Here is a 19,018-nt window from a genome sequence, read left to right as displayed (position 1 = left end):
CGACAGCCCAGTAGGCCGGCCGAAGCGAGCGGCGATGGGATGTGGGAGGGAGCTCGCTCGCCGCCCCGCGTGTGCTCGCCGCCGCCGCCCCGCCTCTCGTCGCCCGACTCGCCCGCCTCCCTCCCACGGCACACCAGGCAACGTCTCGCGGCACACTAGTGTGCCGCGGAACACCAGTTGGGAAACACTGTACCAGAGTATGGCCAGAGAAGAAAAGGGGCAAGCAAAATCCCTATTCCTTTTATAACATATGGCAAATGTTTATTGAATACATAAACTGTTCAGACTGTAGCAAGAATCCACCCAACACTCATGGGAAAATCCTTCACCACGTATTATAGATATTTTGGGGGCCTACTGCAATCTTTCCTCTTTCAACAAGCCTTTTGAGATCTTTCCCAGTGTGGATCTGCATTGGACAGTTCAAGATGATTTAGTGTTTTATTCATTGTTACATAGGATTTATTCAGGAGGAAGGGCGGCAATATGAATTAAAAAATTAACTCGGGACCATTATTTTCTATTAGTCTGCTCAGAATAAAACTTAGTTGGATGCAATCCAAAGATTTTGGCACTTACATAGGACAGTTCATGTGAGCAGCTTGATAGAATGCAGCTCCTGGGTGGCAGAGCTGATGGTCAGGAAGAAGATATTTTTTTTTAATGCTTGGGTTGTTGTGCAAATAAATTTGAGGGGAGAGAACCACATACACATCATCATCATCATCATCATCATCATTTCATGTACACCACCTTGAGCTCATTCAAGGAAAGGTGGAATTTCTTTCTATATACGTAAGAATGTAAAGCTGTCATTGCATTTAATTGGAGGATTTGCAGTGCCACATCACAATTCTGGATTTGCATGAAGTCAAGGTGCAGGAGAGGAACAAAAGAGGAGGCAGGTTTTCAACAACAGCAGATAACTGAATAAAGCAGGGACAGAGGGACATGAGAGGACCTGTGTAGATATGGGGGGTTTGGGTGAGTTGTAAAGGGAGGGGGGTGGGGACTGGAAATGGGGGTGGTGGGTTTGGGACGCAATGCGAGCAGGGGCAGCAACCTGTAAAAAAAAAGACACAAACTTCTGAATCTCCAGTTTGAGTGAAGTATTAAAAAGGCGGGAGGGAAATAAAGATACTCCAACTGTGTTTTAAAATAGAAAGTTTTATTATTGAAAATACACACACATTATAAACATGAGAAGGGCAAATCAGGAACTGCTGTATAAGTAGGCCTGTGGAGGATGCTTAGGCAGAACTAACACCAGCGTAGTGTAGTGGTTAAGAGCGGTGGACTCGAAATCTGGTGAACCGGGTTCGCTTCCCTGCTCCTCCACATGCAGCTGCTGGGTGACCTTGGGCTAGTCACACTTCCCTGAAGTCTCTCAGCCTCACTCACCTCACAGAGTGTTTGTTATGTGGGGAGGAGGGAAAAGGAGATTGTTAGCCGCTTTGAGACTCCTTAGGGCAGTGAAAGTGGGATGTCAAATCCAAACTCTTCTACTCTTCTTCACCCAGAAGTCATAAGGAATATTCACACTTGAAGAGCTATTCTTCCTTTGGACAACGGAAGCTGCCAACATCCAGACAATCTGCTCTTTCAGCAACTTTAATCAAGCTTATGGGGTGTGGCTTAATGAGGGGAAGGGAGATTGGGCACATCCCATATGCACACAAGTTGAATCTCAGATCTGTCCCCCCCACTCCGCCCCATGTGTTAGCTTGATATCAAACATTCCCATATTTAGCAGGGAGGGGGTATTTAAGTAGGCTTGGGTCAGGGGTCAGCAAACTTTTTCAGCAGGGGGGTGGTCCATTGTCCCTCAGACCTTGTGGGGAGCCGGACTATATTTTTTTTTGGGGGGGGGGAATGAATGAATTCCTATGCCCCACAAATAACCCAGAGATGCATTTTAAATAAAAGAACACATTCTACTCATGTAAAAACACGATGATTTCCGGACCGTCCGTGGGCCAGATTTAGAAGGCGATTGGGCCGGATCTGGCCCCCGGGCCTTAGTTTGTCTACCCATGGCTAAGGTAAATGCACTTAGAATCTTCCCTTTGCTTGAGATTCCACTGTAATTATTATTATCATTTATTTATTTATTTATACCCCACCTTTTATCAAGAGTTGATTTTATTTATTTTATTTCATAAAACACTGCTTGAGTGCAAAAACAAACAAAAAAAACACCACAAAGCTGTTTACAAAAATAGTTCCCAGTTGCAGGGATGATTCTAAGTGAACCCCCACCTTCTCAAAGTCCCCTGTGTATTTGCCCTTAATATCTGAAGAGGAATTTTTGCGTTCTGGAAAAGCCAGCTTCAGTACCGCCGGTTCATCTTCTTGAACTTCTCATAGTGATAGTCGTCGGTTGCCTTCTCATTTGGGGGGCGTTTGCGATTTGGTGGGGACCCTATGTTATAAAGAAAGAGGGAACCTTAATTAAATCAACTTTTATAAAGAGATGATAAGCGATGACATTTAGATAAAAGCCTATGTGACGCCAAGAGGTAGCCTTCAACCTTTCCAGACCTAATCCAGAATTAGTCCCAAATGTAACTTGTTGTTTGTTTGTTTTAAAAAATGGGAAACATCATATGTGCCTCCCCCCCCTTTTAGGGTGCCCACAAGCAAAAAAGCAGGGGCTCCTATATATTTTTAAACAGTTGCATAGAGGAACAAATTTCAACTTGTTATTCAGGGGTAAAATAGACAAAGCTAAAAAAATAAATAAATGGTCCATGCTGCTATGAAGGATTCCATTTTCCTTGGTGGAGGATATGTCTATCAGTGGTAGGAAAGGTCTACCAAATTAGCCAGGATAGCTAAAGAGAATCTCCAGGTTCTATTTCTGAATCCCCAGCACTACAAACAATTATTATGCTGGGAACTGATTATTATTATGAAAGAGAATATAAGAACATATTTCCTGGAGCAGGAGAACTACAGCAGCATAGGAATGGAGAAGGGATGCAGCTCAGTGGCAGACCACCTGCATGAAGGCCATATATAGTTAAGTCTCTGAATGGTATTTAAGTTTTGTTCAGATTAGATCCACTGAAATTAATGGACCTAACTTTGTCATGGTCTTTAATTTTTAATGGATCCATCCACTGTGAGTAAAACTTAAGACCCTCTAAGATTCATGCCCCACCTGCATGTTAACCGCATCAGAGCTGAGAGTCAGAAGACAAAGGCAGCTTATGTATGCAAACTGTAGAAACACACAGGCATTCCAGATATCTACACACTGATGATTTGCAAGAACTTACTCTCAGGTTCTGGTTTCTCGGTATCTCCCACCCTGAGGGGACGGGCTTTGGGTTCTTCTTTGTTTCTCCGTACTGGTGCATTCAGCTCTTCATGATAAACTGGAAGGATTCAGAATATTACAATAATGCAGGGTAGCAGAGCTTAAGACAATGGTCCAATTCAGATCCAGCACCAAATCATGGTATTGGGATTTGTGAATGAGCCTTTTATGTCTTTGGGGTTCCAAGGTTCCTTCTCTTCTCCACATTTGGTTTGCTTCAATTCAGATTTTTGTCCTGGTTTCATCAAACCACAGTTTGCCATGGCATCTGAACCAGCAACTATGGCTTCCCTTGTTCTCAAAACCATGGTTTCCAATCCTGGTGTGATGGGTAAGTGCAAACCTAGTTCAGTCAGAGCAGCACACTACAGTTGTGAAACCAGGAAGGGAGGGAATCATGATGCATGAAGGAAGGCAGAACTAGGAAAGGGTAGTTGGCGGACCATTAGGTCCTTAAAGGCTCATTTACATAGCTCCAAGCCAAGATTTAGCATTATGTACTTTTGTTTACATCAGGGATGAAAGCATTTCCAGAAGCACCTAAACATCTGTTCTGAGAATACAGTGCTCTCTGTGATTTGAGCCAATATTTTTTACCAAGTTCTGAAAATGTTTAAAACAATGAATATGAAGCTGTATAGAAATGATGGTGGTAATGCTGATGATGCTGAAGATAATACCATTTGTAAGTTTATTCATTAATAGGTTATCTACCACGTCAAAACAATGCTTTCAAGGCATCTTACAGAAATTATAACAGTGCAAGTTACATAAGTGGGACCTACAACACAATGTTTCAGTGTCTACCTAATCAGTTCAGGATTCCAGCTAATCTGGTAGTAGTATTCAGATCCCTAACAAACAGGCCAGAGTTTACCCAACATCTAGAAGACAGTAACCACAGTACCAGGAGTCGAATTTGCAAGACTACAAATGAGCCACTATGACTGGATTAGAAGGAACAAGCTTTACTTTGCTACTTTGTTAATAATAATAATAATTTATTATTTATACCCCGCCCATCTGGCTGGGTTTCTCCAGCCACTCTGGATGGCTTCCAACAAAGTATAAAATACAATGGTCTGTTAAACATTAAAAGCTTCCCTAAAGAGGGCTGCCTTCAGATGTCTTCTAAAAGTCTGGTAGTTGTTTTTCTCTTGACATCTGGTGGGAGGGCGTTCCACAGGGCATGTGCCACTACCGAGAAGGCCCTCTGCCTGTGCTGCTACCAAATTCTATACAAAACCACAACTAGTCAGGCCTTCTTAGCTTCCTTTCCCTACTAGGATTACTCAGGACTGATTCCCCCATACAACAATTTCTTAATCAATTTAGTTCCTGTTCACATCACAGCAGGCCTGTTTGTGTGTGGTTTCTCTTCTCTCTGGCAATACCTCTGCTCTGCAGTCCCTCAAAAAGAACAGGTTATCCAAAGCACAGGCAAAGAGGACTAGACCAGTGTTTGGATCAGCGTCTGCCCAACAGGCGCTTATGCAAAGAGGGCAACACAGCCATGCCCAAGACTCACATCTGTTGTGCTGGACGTAGTTGACGGCCATGTTTGTTGGGACAAAGGAGGTTTCACTGTCTTTCTTTTTGTTCTGCTGCTCAGCCAGCAATCGTGCTTTGGCCTCCTCAGTGGAAATGATGTTTTTGATCTTAGCTCTGAAAGGAAAAGAAATATATGTATATGAGGTTCTCTTCATGCAAAGTAGAGACGATCACCACACATTTGATGGGGAAAGGCAACCCAAGTATCACCAGCACTATACACATAAAGCACTATCATACCCCTTTAAGGAGACATGGCTTTCCCAAAGAATCCTGGGAGCTGTAGTTTGTTCAGGGTGCTGAAAATTTGTTGGAAGACCCCTATTCAGCTAGGAAACAAAACCTGGCTTATGAATGGGTGAAGGCCACTGGAGATTCTCTTTTAGGCCTTTGACGCAGTGGAACCTCCAGATAGACTACATGCCTAAAACTTCTCACCAGCTTGGAGTTTTGCATGAAGTTCCTAAATCAGGCAAGTCCATTTGATGGGTATTTTGTTAAGGTTATGGATTGCTCTGAGACCGTCTTGTTACCAATATTTGCAGGCTGCTCTGAGAGCCTTTTTTAAGGGTAAAAATGCTTGAAATAAACAAGTACCACCCAAGTCACCTACTCAATTCCAAGGTCCACTTCTGGAATGCCGCTCAGCATCTGATTGGACAGCATCTCCTCAGTCTTCTTAGCTGAAGAGACCCGAATGCTCTCAGGCAGCTCATACAGACAGTCTTCGGCGTTCTTCTGCTTCACTTTCTGTTCCTCATTTTCCACAATTCCCTTCCTTTTCTTCAGCTCAGTTTCAATGTACTTCATCCTGAACAGGGAGTAAGAAGAGCAGGAGTCAAGAACACACTCTATGTGGGGTTGCACATCCCTGCTAAGTTTCAGGTGTCAGAACACCAGGCCTTCACACAGGGCCTTGGTGGCAGGCTGTGGTCAGCATTTTTGGTTGGCAGTAGAGTAGGTGGTAGGGTCCTCCCATGGGCTTGCTGACTGCCCAATGTCACTGGGCTGACTCTGGGCCTAGATTGATTTTTGGCAGTATTTTATTGCAAATCCTACTTGTACCACTGAAGACCAATTGCTGGGGTGGGGTGGAGGGACGATGACAAAAAATGATATGGGTAGGCTATTGGTCTTTTGCCCTTCTTGTGGGCTTCCGGAAGGGATCTGATTGGCCATTGCACAAAACAAGATGTTGGATTGAGGTGGGCTTTGGAATCATCCAGCAGTCAAGCTCTTCTTATGTTCTTAAGCACAGAACAATAGGAAGTGCCAATAGGAACATTTGGAGGGTAAGAATGATAAGTGTGCACTATGGACAATAAAGGAGTCCTTACTCCTGCCAAATTAGTCTACTAAACAGGATGTGACAAGATTCTTACATATCAGCATCTTCATCTCTCCTGTTGGTCTCTGCGGAAAAAGAAGTCCCAAGGTTGAGGTCCTCTTCTTCGCTGATCCTGGAAAAAAGAGACAGGGAGGTGGGGGAGCTATTTTAACTAGTAACAAATAATTTGTTAAAACGTCAGTGTCTCATTTGAGATGTTAGGCCAAACCATGGTTTGCTCTAAACTACAGCTTGAGCTAGCAAATGTATACCACACCATGATTCTGATGTAGTCAAAGATAAGCATTTTAAAGTTTCATTTATTTTGACAGATAGAGAACTGTTTCACCTTCTTCAGTAATACTAGAATTTGGGGCCATCCAGTGAAGCTGAATGCTGGAAGATGGGATGGAAGAATGTACTTATTTACATAGTGCATAATTAAACTGTGAAATTCACCCCCAAAAGATGCTGTGGTGGCCAACACCACCAGCAGCAGGAGAGCAGTAGCTAGGGCTGGGTGATGTTGGGTTTTCAACATCACAGGGTATCACCAGCCAAACATTGTGGTTTGGCAATAAATTGTGATGTTGTAAAAAGCTGTACTGGCCCCAGTCGGCGAGGTGCCAGGTGAAACTGCTACAGCTCTCACCATGGGAGCTGAGGCACTTTCACCTTGGTGCTTTGCGGGCTGTGGCCAATACAGCTGGCTCCAGCCTGCTGCTCAGCTGGGGGTGCGGAAAGGCTCCTGCCCCCAGCTAAGTGAGCCCAGAGTCCCCTGCTGCTTGTGCATGACCAGCAAGGGAACCAGGGCTCCTTGGCCAGGCTCTGCTGGGGGTGGGAGGGTGCCTGCCCCCAGCGGAGCCAGCTCTGGTGTCCCTGCCACTCATGGGGCTCCTTGGCCAGGCTGCCTCTGCCTTTGCTAGTGGGGGTGTGTGGGGGTGAGTGCATTTCAGGTTTTGTGCTTTTGACTGACTTAGACTTTGCCTGTGTGGGTGCACACTGCCTCTTTTCTCTGGGGGTTGTTCACCCCAGCAGGAAAGATGCAGTCCACCCTCCCGGGCAAAGTCTGCAAGGCGCGAGGTGTGAAGCCACCCTATCCGTGACTTGGGGAGAGGGGCTGTTGGCAAGGGCTGGGCCTGCAAGCAGCATCAAAGAATCCTTACACCACCTGACTGCCTTCTACCAGGAGGGTGAGCTCTGTCTTTCTCGTAGGAAAGGTGCAGCACACCCTCCCAGATGGAGGCAGCCTAGCGGTAGCCAAACCAAGGCTGCAGCCCCGATCCTGTTCCTACTTGAGCGCAAGCAGGAGTGGGGTCGTGGTTCTATCACCAGGGAAGGACGGGCTTTGCACTTCCCAGCTGAGCAGCCCCATTCTCGCTCCTACTCGCATGCAAGGAGGAGCGGGGTAGGGGCTCTCTCAGCTGTAGAGGGGGAGAACTTTAACGGTGCCTCCATCCCACTGGTGGCTCCTGCAAGCTGGTGGTGGGTTGGGGGCTCCATAGCTTTGCTGAGGGGACAGCAGCAGTATGTTCATTAGCCAAACAGTTTAAAGAAGTGGAGGGAGGAACAAGCTGTATCAGTGATGCCAGGGCAGAGTGCAATGGAAGTTTCACCAGCAGTATCTCACTGGAGAAACTGCTGCCGCTTGAGTCCCTCTGCCTCTAGCTCCTGGCTAGATTTTTTTCTTCCTCAGCACACTGGGCACTGGAGACAGAGGGACTCAAGAATGGTGGTGGTATCACCAATGATATACCGCTGAGTGAAGCTGTCATTGCGGTCCCCCCCGACCCCCATACTGGTCCTGGGTGATATATTGATACCAGTGCTAGCAGTAGCCATACCAACAGCAAAGCAGGTAGAACTTTTGCTACAGACTTCCTGCTTTTCCTTGCTACTGCTTCCCCCAAAGGGAGAGGAGAGATGCTGGACCATCCCTGGAGGAGGATGCTGGACCCACTCACCAATGATTTGCAACAGCTAGTCTGATAACAGATTTTTGGGTGGGGTGGGGTGGTTAAAGGGGGTGGGGAGTTGTTTATCTGCTAATTATTGGGTGGGAGTATTCTTTGTTTATTATCCGAGTATGGAATGTTTCTCCATACCTCTCCTTGCCCCGTTCTTTCAGTTTCTTCATGTCCACCATTCCACCGGTCTTTATTTTAAAGGGATCATCCTGGTGGGAAGAGGAAGGAAGACAGTCCATGATCTGATCCTACTTATTGCAGTATAACAGAGGTGGGGATTTTTTTTCCAGCCAGAGGGCTGTATCCCTTCATGGGGGACACGTTCCAGTGGTGGGTGGGGCCAGAGGAATACGTCATTGGGCTACATTTCCATCACACAAATGTCATAGGGCATGTTTTCTAAGACGTTAGTCTTGCTGTGCTCGATAGGTCTCACTCTCAGGTGGGTGTACACAGGATGGCTGCAATTGTACACATTCACTTCCCTTGGATTAATTCCCACTGAATTCAGTGGAACTTACTTCTGCGTAAACCCAGTCAGGATTGCACTGTAAGGCTGTACTTTTATGAATGCTTATTTAAGGGTAAAGAATTCTGTAACAGTTCTGCACTTACTAGGGGTCGAGCTGATAACAACACACATATTTAACTCACCCTACTTTCTTTTATATAGTATCCATCTATCGCACACAACAGAAGCAGAATAAAAGTGATCAAGTTTAATACAGTGGTACTTTGGTTCTCGAACTTAATCTGTTCCGGGGTTCAACTCCCGAAACCGTTCGAAAACCAAGGCGCAGCTTCCGATTGGCTGCAGGAGCTTCCTGCACTCAAGTGGAAGTTGCGTCGGACATTTGGCTTCTGAAAAACATTTGCAAACCAGAACACTTACTTCCAGGTTTGCGGTGTTTGGGAGCCGATTTGTTCGGCAACTAGGCCATTTGAGAACCAAGGTTCCACTGTATAAGATCACATTCACATCTAAAACAACATTTAAGGCAATCTATTTGTAAGTAATGAAGTCCTAACTTTGCCAAGGTCAACTGGATCCCATAAGAACTGCTAAAGCAGTTCAAACAGAGCCCTTGTCAATATTGTGCAGAGAAAACGTAACACCATTAGCTAGGAATCTGAAATGTTTCTGTCAGCCTTGTTTAGGACAGGCAAAGGGGGAAAAGAAGAAAAGGTGATGAACTGTGCCTGAGGATCTTGAATTTTTTTTTTTACGGTTCTATCTAGGTAAGATAAATGACAAAAGTTCAATCTTACCGCCAGGGTGGTTTCTTCTTGTAATTTCTCCCCCACGAGCAGAGCAGCCGCACTTCAAATACACAAAAGAAAATCAGGTCATCCAGCAGCAACGCTCCCAATGTGCTCTCAGGTTTGACAATGCATGGCAATCTGCAGCAACCAGTGGCACCTGAATGAACAGTATTCAGAGCCAGTGTGGTGTAGGAATACTGGTTAGAGTAACTTTCCTTAACCTGATGACCTCCAGATGTTTTTGGACTACAACTTCCATTAGCCCTAGTCAACACAATCATATGATATTGGAACAGATGAGATCTGTAGTCCAAAACATCTGGAGGGCACCAGGCTGGGTAAAGGCTCGGGTTCCAATCCTCATGCAGCCATGAAACTGACTAGGTGACCTCAGGCCGGTCACTCTTTCTCTGTCCGATCTATGCTGCAGAGTTGTTGTGAGAGAATATGTGAGCTACTTCCTCCAGACAACTCCCATCAGCCCCAGCAAGCATGGCCAAAAATTAGTTTTGCAATCATGGGTACCTGAAACTTTTCAAAAGCAAATGAATCCCCAGGGAAAAAAGCTGAGCTTCTTGGGAAGTCGGTGTCCCACAACAGATCAAAGACATCCATGGCCACAGAGTCTCTGAAGTCTGAGGATCTTTACAGTTAGAAGAACTCCTGGACACCACTTACCTCACTCCATTTGGCCTCCTCCTTAGACTCTGCACTTCTTTTGCTTCCTCTAGTTTTAGCCTGGGGGGGGGGGGAGACACAACACATAAACACACAATAGTATGGGGAACCATTTTCAAGTGGTGTGGTGGTTTACAGGAGTCCATGTCCTGCATGAGGGGGAGGCGGCCGGTGGCCATGAGCCTCACACTACCCTTTCAGGTGGTGTGGTGACTGCAGGTACCAGAGCCACCTTGTCACTCCTAGATGCGTGGCTCAGGTGCACTGCAGGCCCCATGGTAAGTGCAAGTAGTGCCCAGTGTGTCCTGCCACCCACCCCCTCTAGATACCCTGCTGCTGGAAAAAGCACATAAATATTAAATCAAAATTAAATAAATTATTCCTTGGGAATTATCAACATTTTGGGGCCTATGGGCACATTTGAATTTTTGATAATGTGTTGTGAGCACTCACTACCCCAGGCACTTGTCTCTTCCAGACAAGCCCCCACCCTCACGAGAGACAGAAAACGTGTACTCATGCACACATCACTTTCCCAAGGGGTCTGGGTAAAAGTTAAGATTTAGTAGAATTAAACACTCTTCCCCCTTTAGCTCTATTTCTCTTCCTTACTTCTGCCCTCTGTTCTATGGAGCGATATCATGGGAGGGGTGTTTCCAGCTGCCCCACCCTTGGAAACCTTATAAGAAGCTGTTGCAGGAAAGGGGACTGTGAGCAACATCATGGGAAGGGTGGTTCTAGGACTAAGATGAAAATGTGAAGCTCCCTTGTTATTGTTGCTATTGGATGCTGCATGTTGTTTTAAGTAATATTATTATATTTATAGTACTGAGATGTGGGTTTTGGTATACTATTATATTTTGGTTTTGATTTTTTATTTTTAAAGGATTACCAATTTTAATTCTGTTTCAAATTCCAAAAACACTTTGAAGGGCTCACATTCCTCCTCAAATCTCTTTGCATATACCAAATAATTTATTCAGTATAATAAATAGGCAGTCTTGAATAAATTGGTAATATTGAATAATATGTTGCCCAGAGGCAATCTGAAACAGGGGCAAAGTTTAATCAGCATAACAAATTAATTTTGCAAATCTATGACTAAGTCTACCAAAGTTAAAAAACATTAAACTGGGCAACTTACCCCTTGTAGCCTGAACCTATGGCCTATGCCTGTCTTTCAATTCAGATATTGCTGTATCTAAGTCTGTCAGTGACAGTACAGAACACAGTCTGGGTTTTCTCTGCATGTCGCAACAGATCCGTATGCAGTATCATACATGACCATCAAGCTGCTGCTAGAATGCTCACACCTGTTACTGCGCAGGGCAGACCCTAGAAAGGAGTGTGCCAGGTTTTCATCTAGGGCAAGTTCAGCCTAGCTGGTACAAGGCAGGGCCACAGCAGGCCCTGCTACCCAGCAACCATTTCCCAGCCCATGGTTCTGGTATGGTATTACGAAATTGTTTTTGTAGTTATGTTTGAAATGCACCCCTGTTTCTTTGTTGTAAGCCACAGTGAGCATGCTTTTTTTGTGGGTGGAAAAGCAGCATACAAATTATACAAAGGGGAAAAGGTAACCACCCGCACCAACTCATGTCCAAGGAAGCTGGAGGGGCAGACTCAGAAGCATCACAGGTACCAGGAGAAGATATCAAGAACATGTTGCCCCCCTGGCCCCTGCTGTAGAAAAATATAAAGAAAAACATATCTCTTCTACTAAGAGCCAGCGTGATTGTAGTGGTTAATTATACCAGGGGCGTCTGAGAACAGATCCTGCTCAGTCTATGAAGGGCTTGCTTTATGAAGCTGGGCCAATCTCTCAGCCTAACCTACTTTACAAAGCTGCTGTGAAGATACAATACAGCACGGAGGAAGGAAAGTGAACCACGAACCTTTCCTGGAGCTTTTTGGAGGACAACAACAACAGTCGTCATTAAAATAAACGTACCAACCACTTTGTAAGAGAATCCGACCCCCAAACCACTTTCCAACCCCGAAGTTTAACTAAGGTGGGGTGTGCGTGTCGTGCACTCCCCTAGCACCCACCGGACCTCCTCGGTGACCTGCGCATCCTCGTCATCCTCGTCAGAGTCCACCTTCCTCCGACGGAAAGCCTTCCCCGCAGGCATGTCCCCGGCTGCGTTGGCGGCGAACCCTTTTCCCCCCGTCGCTTGCGGGAGGAACAATGGCCGCTTCCGTGTCTCCGCCTTGCCCCTCGCGCCGTTAGAGTGACACGTCGAAGCCGCTTCCGCGTCGCTTTGCCCTTAGAATGTGTGGGCAAGAGTGTGGCGCTGTCCAGCGATTTGGGAGGTCGGCAGGGTTGATGTTAGTTCTGATTCCCCTACGTGCAAACGCGCGGTAGGGGGCGCGCATGGGGGCGCAGAAGAGAGGGGTGACCTTGGCTGAGAGTGCGTGAGTGTCTCTGTGTTTGTTCCCCTAGAAAGCAGTTGAGGGTTTTGCAGGAAACCTGTATGTTCTTCAAAACATTCGTCATCATCATCATTTATTTATTTACATAGCGACATCAGTGAGCATGGCTCTGTACAGATTAATATCTTAATTTTTATTCCCAAGCTTGTGAACCCCTCATCCCTCGCTAGTGGTTTAGTACGTACTCAGTTTGTGCCCCACCTTTTCCTCCAAGGGGCTCAATGTGTTGCACATAGAATCACAGAATTGTGAATTTGGAAGGGATCCTGAGGGTCATCTAGTCCAGCCCCTGCAATGCATGAGTCTCAACTAAATATTCTATGGCAGATGACCATCCAACCTCTGCTTAAAAGCCCCCATAGAAGACAAGATTCATCCGGCAAGATTTGTTTTTGAGAAACCCATGCTGGGTCTTAATAATCACAGCATCCTTTTCTGTTTAGTTATCTATTCTAATACCTTTCCTGGTTTGATATCAAGCTGACCCTTCTGTAGTTACCAGGGCCTTCTTCTTCCCCCCCTTTTTGAAGATGGGGACAACATTTGCCAGCCTCTAATCTGCAGGGGCAACAACCGCTGTCAAGGAAGCGGAGACCATATTCTAAAAAGCCATAGCTATTGCTGATGGATTTTTTGGGGGGTGGTGCTGGAGGAGGCGACACATATTCTGAGTAGGAGGCTCTTTCCTTTAAACCCTATATTTTGGGGTCACAATTTTTCTCTTCTGGTGACATATGGGATGGATACTATTCTTGGCAGGTGATTTTTTTTTCGTGGGGGTGGGGACACACAAACTGTAGGATGCTTTATTGAGAGTTACAAACTGATCAGGAGGCACTTCACATCAAATCCCATACTAGTGGGGCACCAGGGATGTAACCCAGGATTTATGTTAAGGGAGACAGGCTTCATGTTAGGAAGGGGGCAGAACCTCAGTTATGTTTTTTATTGATTTACTTGATTTGGGGGGCAGCTGCCCCATTGTCTTCCCCCGCCTCCGCCCCGTATCACCAACGCTTTTTCTCTTGGGGGGGGGGGCATTGACAGAACAGGGTGTGCTCGCTCGAGCGCGCCCAACATTCCTCAGAAAACACGGACATTCTATTCTACATGAGTAGAACGTCCCTGGTTTCTGAGGAATTCGCATTTTCATGCTACTGTTCGGTAGTGGCAACGGCCTCCTTCGCTCCCTATCCCCGCCTCCAGGCCCGCCTCTGTTCCCACCCAGCCCGGCTGCTGGTACCACCTCCTCCTCCTCTTCCTCCGCCTGCTCCTTCTCCTGTCAAAACCGCCCATCTCATCCGAGCTGCTGTCAGGCAGCCGCCTTTCCTCCTCCCGAGGAGGCCTGAGCAGGTCAACAGCGATCTACCTGAGAAAGGGAAAACCTTCCCCCGCATTTGGCCTTGGATACCCCGAGCCTCTTAGGCTTGCAGAGAGGACGATGAGCGCAGGGCGGGGGCAGTCTTGGGCCTAGTTGGGGTATCTGAAGCACCGGCCTCGCCTGGCCCGTCGCCCCGGAGAAGGGCGTTCCAGGAGGGAACGGTGAGGTAGGTGGCGATTTTGGAGCGGGGCAGATGCAAATTGGGTCACCCCCCCAAAAAAAAATCGGTATGGGGGAGCCATCAGCCACTTGAAAGTTGGGGTTTTAATAAAATGCTTTCTGATATTGACCCAAGGAGGGAATGAAGGGAGGGGGCAGCCCTTTTAATGCACACCAGCGTTAGCTTGAGTGGTGGGAAGAGGAGGTCCAAGTTGATTTTTCTTTAAAATCATTAATGTATCAACCTTCCCCCCCCTTTATTATTATGGGGAACCTTAATGCATTAACTGCTGTTTATTCCTATGGGGGCATTATTAATATATCAGTCCCCTGTTACTACTATGTGGAGATACTGGGAGAGGTCGATGCCTTTATAATTTTATTAACACTATTACATTTGGGCTTGTGTGGGGAGAATCTGTCACATGTGCTTAATTTGGGGTGGGGCAGCCAGCTGTGCCCGTTCATTATTTTTAGCGGAAAATCTAATTGGGGGGAACAGCTCCAGACAAGTTCATGATTCTCCCCGTCTCACCCTGCTTTGTAATGTGACATTACTTTTTGGGAAGTGGGGTATGAAGATGGATTTTAAAATATTTTCTTCAGATGTTTCCTCTTGAAAGGGGGAGATCTTTGGTTGTGGATTTGTGTGTGCATTGTTGTTTAATGAGTTACTCTGAAAGGAAGAGTTTGTTTCAAAGTTCTGATCACCTAATATTGGTTACTGTTTAACATGATTTTTATGTCCCTTTTCTGCGGAGTGGTCTGAAATTTACACCCCTCAATTGTCTATAATTATGTACATCAAATTTGACTGACATCATTGAACTGGGATAGTGATGGTATTTCAGCATTAAACTATAATGTAGATACTGTAGAATATGTCCTTTAAAAAATAATAATACATATGTTCTGCAATATCTGTTTGTCTTCTGTGACACTGACACAAGGGCAATCATAGGAACATGTCTGGATCACAAATAAGAAGAGCCTGGCAGTGGGATAAGGTTAAAGGCCCATCTAGTTGAGCATCCTGTTCTCTCAGTGGCCAGCCAGATGCCTTTGACAGTGATGGGGACCCTGTGGCCCTCCATATGTTGTTGGGACTCCAACTCCCATCAGCCCCAGCACATGTGGGAGTTGTAGCTTAGTAACATCTGGAGGTCCACAGGCGCCCCACCCTTGGTCTATAGGAAGCCTGCCATGCAACAATACTCTTCCTATTTGTGATTCCCAGCAAATAGGCATTGTCACTAGTACCCAGTGATGTAGCCTTATTCTCCAGGAGTTTGTCTAACCTTATTTTAAATATAGGAAACTTGATGGTGGAAAGCATTGCTTTGGGATAATACGCAAGAGTGTTGATGTGACAGCTGGACCTGTCGGTCGAGATGGACTTGATGTTTCTTAATTAGGGCAGAATATGCCCTCACAGGATGTCAGTTATACCCATTGGGTGGCAACAGAGGGCTTGTGTTCGGAGTTGGCCCACTCTTTCCTTGGAAATCTCGGGGATGCAAAAATTCAATGGAAATTAGGTTTCTGATGCTGTTTCTTTTTGTTTTAAATTTGGGTAGTTTGAGGGCACACTGGAAAAACTGCAGCTTTGTGTTGTGTAGGCAGACTTGTGTGCCTGCACCCAGATAAAGCTGTGAATGTCACAGTAAGGTTTGGTGTATGTAGGATTTAACAAAACGCACTTGTGCCTTTTAAAATGGCAGGTCAGTAACTATTTGGTAGAATGGAGGCTTTCCCTTCCACCATGGCTCACAACACTCTACAAGATGATAGAGGAAATGATAGCCAGAAGAATGGCAAACCTTTTCATTGCCTTTGCTAGCTTGGAGTGATATGATTTCCGGACTTTCAGCATACTTGGATTGCTAAAAAAAGTTGAATCATTAATCCGTTCAAGGCTTGTGTTATCACCAGTAAATTGTTTGCGCAGGGGTGTGGAACCTCAGGACTGAGGGCCAAATGTGACCCTGATTTTCTTTCATTCTCAATTGTTTCCAAAGTCTCTGGTTTGATTTACATTTAATTTTGGGAATCGTTTTTTTGCCCCAAACAGAACCCTGTAGAAATATGGTTGACTTCTGAATATTGGACAAAGAAAATAAAAGAATGGGACTGCCTGTGTCTGTCTGTCCATGGCTGCAGGAATGGGTGGGTGGGTGCAGGCATCTGTGAGAAATGGAGGGAGAAAAATGTCAGGTTGGATGATACAGCAGCTCCAGCTGTTGAAGGGGAAAAAATGATGAGTAATGCGTCATTCGCTCACTGGAAGGACAATTGGCTGCTCATTCTTGCGAGTGCTCTTTGGAGCTTTCTGTTCCTGTCATTGTTGCTTGGAGGTTCATTTGTTCTTGCCCTCTTCTGCCAGTACTCAGAATAACGATCTGTTCCTTTTCCACAGTAGCTGGGAATCGCTGCCTAGGGGAAAATTAATCCCTACAGTAACGACCATTTTTGGTTGATTTAGCAGAGCCTAAGATTTTGTCTCCTTGTTAGTGCCAGCACCCTCAAGTGGCAGAGATACCAGCTGCACATACACATTTAAAGCACATGGCTTCCACCACCACCCCGCAAAAAAAGAAAGAAAGAAAAATTCCAGGAATTATATTGTTAAGGGTGCAGGGAATTGTGACTCTGTCCAGGGCAAACTACATTTGTTAGGATTCTTTGGGGGAAGCTTTGTTCTTTAAATGGATAGTGTGGCCTCACTCCCAAAGGATGGCCACAGACTTTGATGACTTTAAAAAAGGACTGGACAAATTCATGGAGGAGCAAGCTATTGAGGGCTACTAGCCATGATGGCGATCCTGTGTTGGGATGGACCAAAGTGGCAGTTGGTTCAAGACTAGGGTCTGCTTATGCAATGTAGTATCGACATCCAATTCATGAGAAGTCATGGTTCCACTTTATTATTCACTCTATTGCAGCTTTCCTCCACAAACTAGTGTCTTCCAGCTGGTTTTGACTACAACTCCCCACATATCCCTAATGTTGTATGCAGTTTTTCCAGTTTCTGAGTGCTTTGTTTCATGGGTCATCAGACATGTACTAAACCGTCCTTTGAATCATAGGACATAGAAGTGTGTTTCAATAACTGCTCTCCTGCAACAGGAGATTGTGTCAATCTGTACAAGGCCCAGAGTTTTCAAGTCCAGGTAGATTTCCTTGTCAGTAACCTTTTTTTCCTCCAGTGACCTGAAGTCAGCTCCAGGTTATGTCAAGCTAAGGCCATGCTAGCTAGAGGTCAACTCTGCACTGGAATGTGACAGGCTGATACATATATGAAGCTCACTGGGTGATCTTCAGTTTTCCACTGCCTCTCAGCCTAACCTTCCTCACAGGGTTGTTGTGGGAATTAAAGAACAGTGGGGAGAACCATGTATACTACATTGAGCTCCTTGGTGAAAAATGTGGGATATGAATGCAATAAATAAATAAATAGAACAAGACAGGCTTGTGGTTCAGCTCCTCTCATTTAAAACGTGAACAGATGAGCAAGCTGAATGTGAAAACAATCTGACCTGTTTAGCTGTCCCTCTCTCTCTCTCTCTTGATCCACACAGGTGAACCCAGGTGCAAAATGGGTGATCCCAGAGACATTTGTCCTCACCTGGATTCCATAGGTGAAGTCACTAAGGATGATCTGCTTCTTAAATCCAAAGTAAGGAAAAATTCATTTGCAAAAAAAATTACCCAATCCATAAACAAATACATTTTAAGACTGGGGTTGAGGAGATCCTCAGTACCATGAGAATATCCTTGGGGAGAAGATAGGGCTACTAATCCAGTGCAAGTCTGACTTAAGTATGCCCTACATGTCTGAAGCTCATTCCTAAGAGGAAAAGTTATACATAGCATCAGGGTGGGGAAGCTTTGGCCATGCTTGCTGGACTGCAACTTCCATCATCCATGACCATTGACCATGCTGGCTGAGGCTGACGGGAGTTGGAGCCCTGCAAACTCCAGAGGAGGACACCAGGTTGTATTGTTGGACTTCAGTTCCCATCATCCCAGACTACTGGGCATGCAGGTTGGGGTTGATGGGAGATCCAAGTCCAACAATGTAGGGAGGGTCTTAGTTTCCCCACACTTGATTGAAGAAGAGGCATTTCTTCTTTCATGAAGGAATACATCTTTTGAACAGAGGCATTCTCTCATCTTTTTGCATGCCATAGGAAATGTTCCTCCTTAGATCAGGGATGGAGGGGCCTGTGGCCCTCCAGATATTGGTGGACTTCCAACTCCCATCATCCAAGCTTCATTGGCTGGAGCTGATACGAGTTCAGCATCTGCAGGTCCATCATTTCCCCACTCCTTTGTCTGATGATGAGTCTGTCTCTGAGGATGATAGGCCACTGATAATTATTTCTCCTCATATGAAAACAGGGTACTTGCCAGTCTTGTGGAGCAGGGGGACCAAACCTGTGGGCCTGTCTTCAGGTAAAGACATTCTTTTCAAATACATTTTCCTTCATGCATGACTTTTATTCTTCCTGTTGTAAAATGTCATTCACAGCAAGTTACTGAACTGTACCAGTTAGACTTTTCACCTTTGGGGTGTGAAGTAGCAATATTTTCTGTGCATTGTGTATGTATCCACACCCACCCACCCACCTTTTTATTGCTCTGAATTTCATTTGCCATGTTTCCACTGTGACTGTCAATCGGCTTTGTTTCTCTTCAGGTTTCCTGCCCTTATGTTGGTTGCGGGGAATCCTTTGCTGACCACAGCACCATTCATGCACAGGTAAGAGATCTAGTTTCCCCAGAAAGCAAGCGAGCAGCCAGGAAAATTTCCTTGGAACTTAATTTTAACACCCTCCCCCCGCCCAAATGTTTAGCATTCAACACTTCTCTCAGCCATGTTGCTTTGAAAGCACACAAGTATTGTCTAGATCTGAGGTCCTCTAATTTTTTGTACT

The 19,018-nt window shown here is 45.6% G+C and overlaps 2 protein-coding genes across 6 annotated transcripts in view; one reads left to right on the top strand and one right to left on the bottom strand.

Annotated features, from left to right (window-relative positions):
- Nucleotides 1-1,151: 1,151 nt before the first annotated feature.
- LOC308578465 (splicing factor C9orf78) lies at nt 1,152-12,328 on the bottom strand. Of its 2 annotated transcripts, none has more exons than XM_081178898.1 (9): nt 12,163-12,328; nt 10,109-10,168; nt 9,437-9,488; nt 8,306-8,376; nt 6,256-6,333; nt 5,487-5,684; nt 4,851-4,987; nt 3,282-3,380; nt 1,152-2,422 (listed from the first exon to the last, which is right to left on the bottom strand). In XM_081178898.1, exons 1-9 carry the CDS (start codon nt 12,189-12,191, stop codon nt 2,331-2,333), a joined length of 816 nt encoding a protein of 271 aa, XP_081035024.1. In that variant the 5' UTR covers nt 12,192-12,328; the 3' UTR covers nt 1,152-2,330. The 2 variants fall into 2 exon arrangements, with proteins under 2 accessions (XP_081035024.1, XP_081035025.1); XM_081178899.1 differs by having other exon boundaries at nt 12,158-12,316.
- Nucleotides 12,329-13,586: 1,258 nt separating this feature from the next.
- Nucleotides 13,587-19,018, top strand: part of USP20 (ubiquitin specific peptidase 20) — a 36,632-nt gene continuing 31,200 nt past the window's right edge. Inside the window, exons 1-4 of one of the 4 annotated variants that reach the window (XM_081178698.1) lie at nt 13,587-14,088; nt 17,660-17,757; nt 18,483-18,536; nt 18,781-18,843. In XM_081178698.1, coding sequence (XP_081034824.1) covers nt 17,677-17,757; nt 18,483-18,536; nt 18,781-18,843 — 198 coding nt within the window. In that variant the 5' untranslated portion in view covers nt 13,587-14,088; nt 17,660-17,676. The remainder of the gene's footprint in view (nt 14,089-17,659; nt 17,758-18,482; nt 18,537-18,780; nt 18,844-19,018) is intronic. The other 3 variants (XM_081178697.1, XM_081178696.1, XM_081178699.1) reach the window with 3 other exon arrangements.

This window comes from Podarcis bocagei (assembly GCF_964188305.1).
Source record: "Podarcis bocagei genome assembly, chromosome: Z".
In the NCBI taxonomy this organism is placed as follows: Eukaryota; Metazoa; Chordata; class Lepidosauria; order Squamata; family Lacertidae; genus Podarcis; species Podarcis bocagei.
This window is presented reverse-complemented; position numbering and strand designations above follow the sequence as displayed.

Excerpts from the sequence above, each read along its gene's own strand:
- LOC308578465 (XM_081178899.1), bottom strand. The coding sequence starts at position 12,240 with ATGCCTGCGGGGAAGGCTTTCCGTCGGAGGAAGGTGGACTCTGACGAG. Across the intron at positions 5,685-6,255 it reads AGAGATGAAGATGCTGATAT|GATGAAGTACATTGAAACTG; the intron begins GTAAGAATCTTG and ends CTCCCTGTTCAG. Across the intron at positions 3,381-4,850 it reads CTACGTCCAGCACAACAGAT|TTTATCATGAAGAGCTGAAT; the intron begins GTGAGTCTTGGG and ends GAATCCTTCCAG.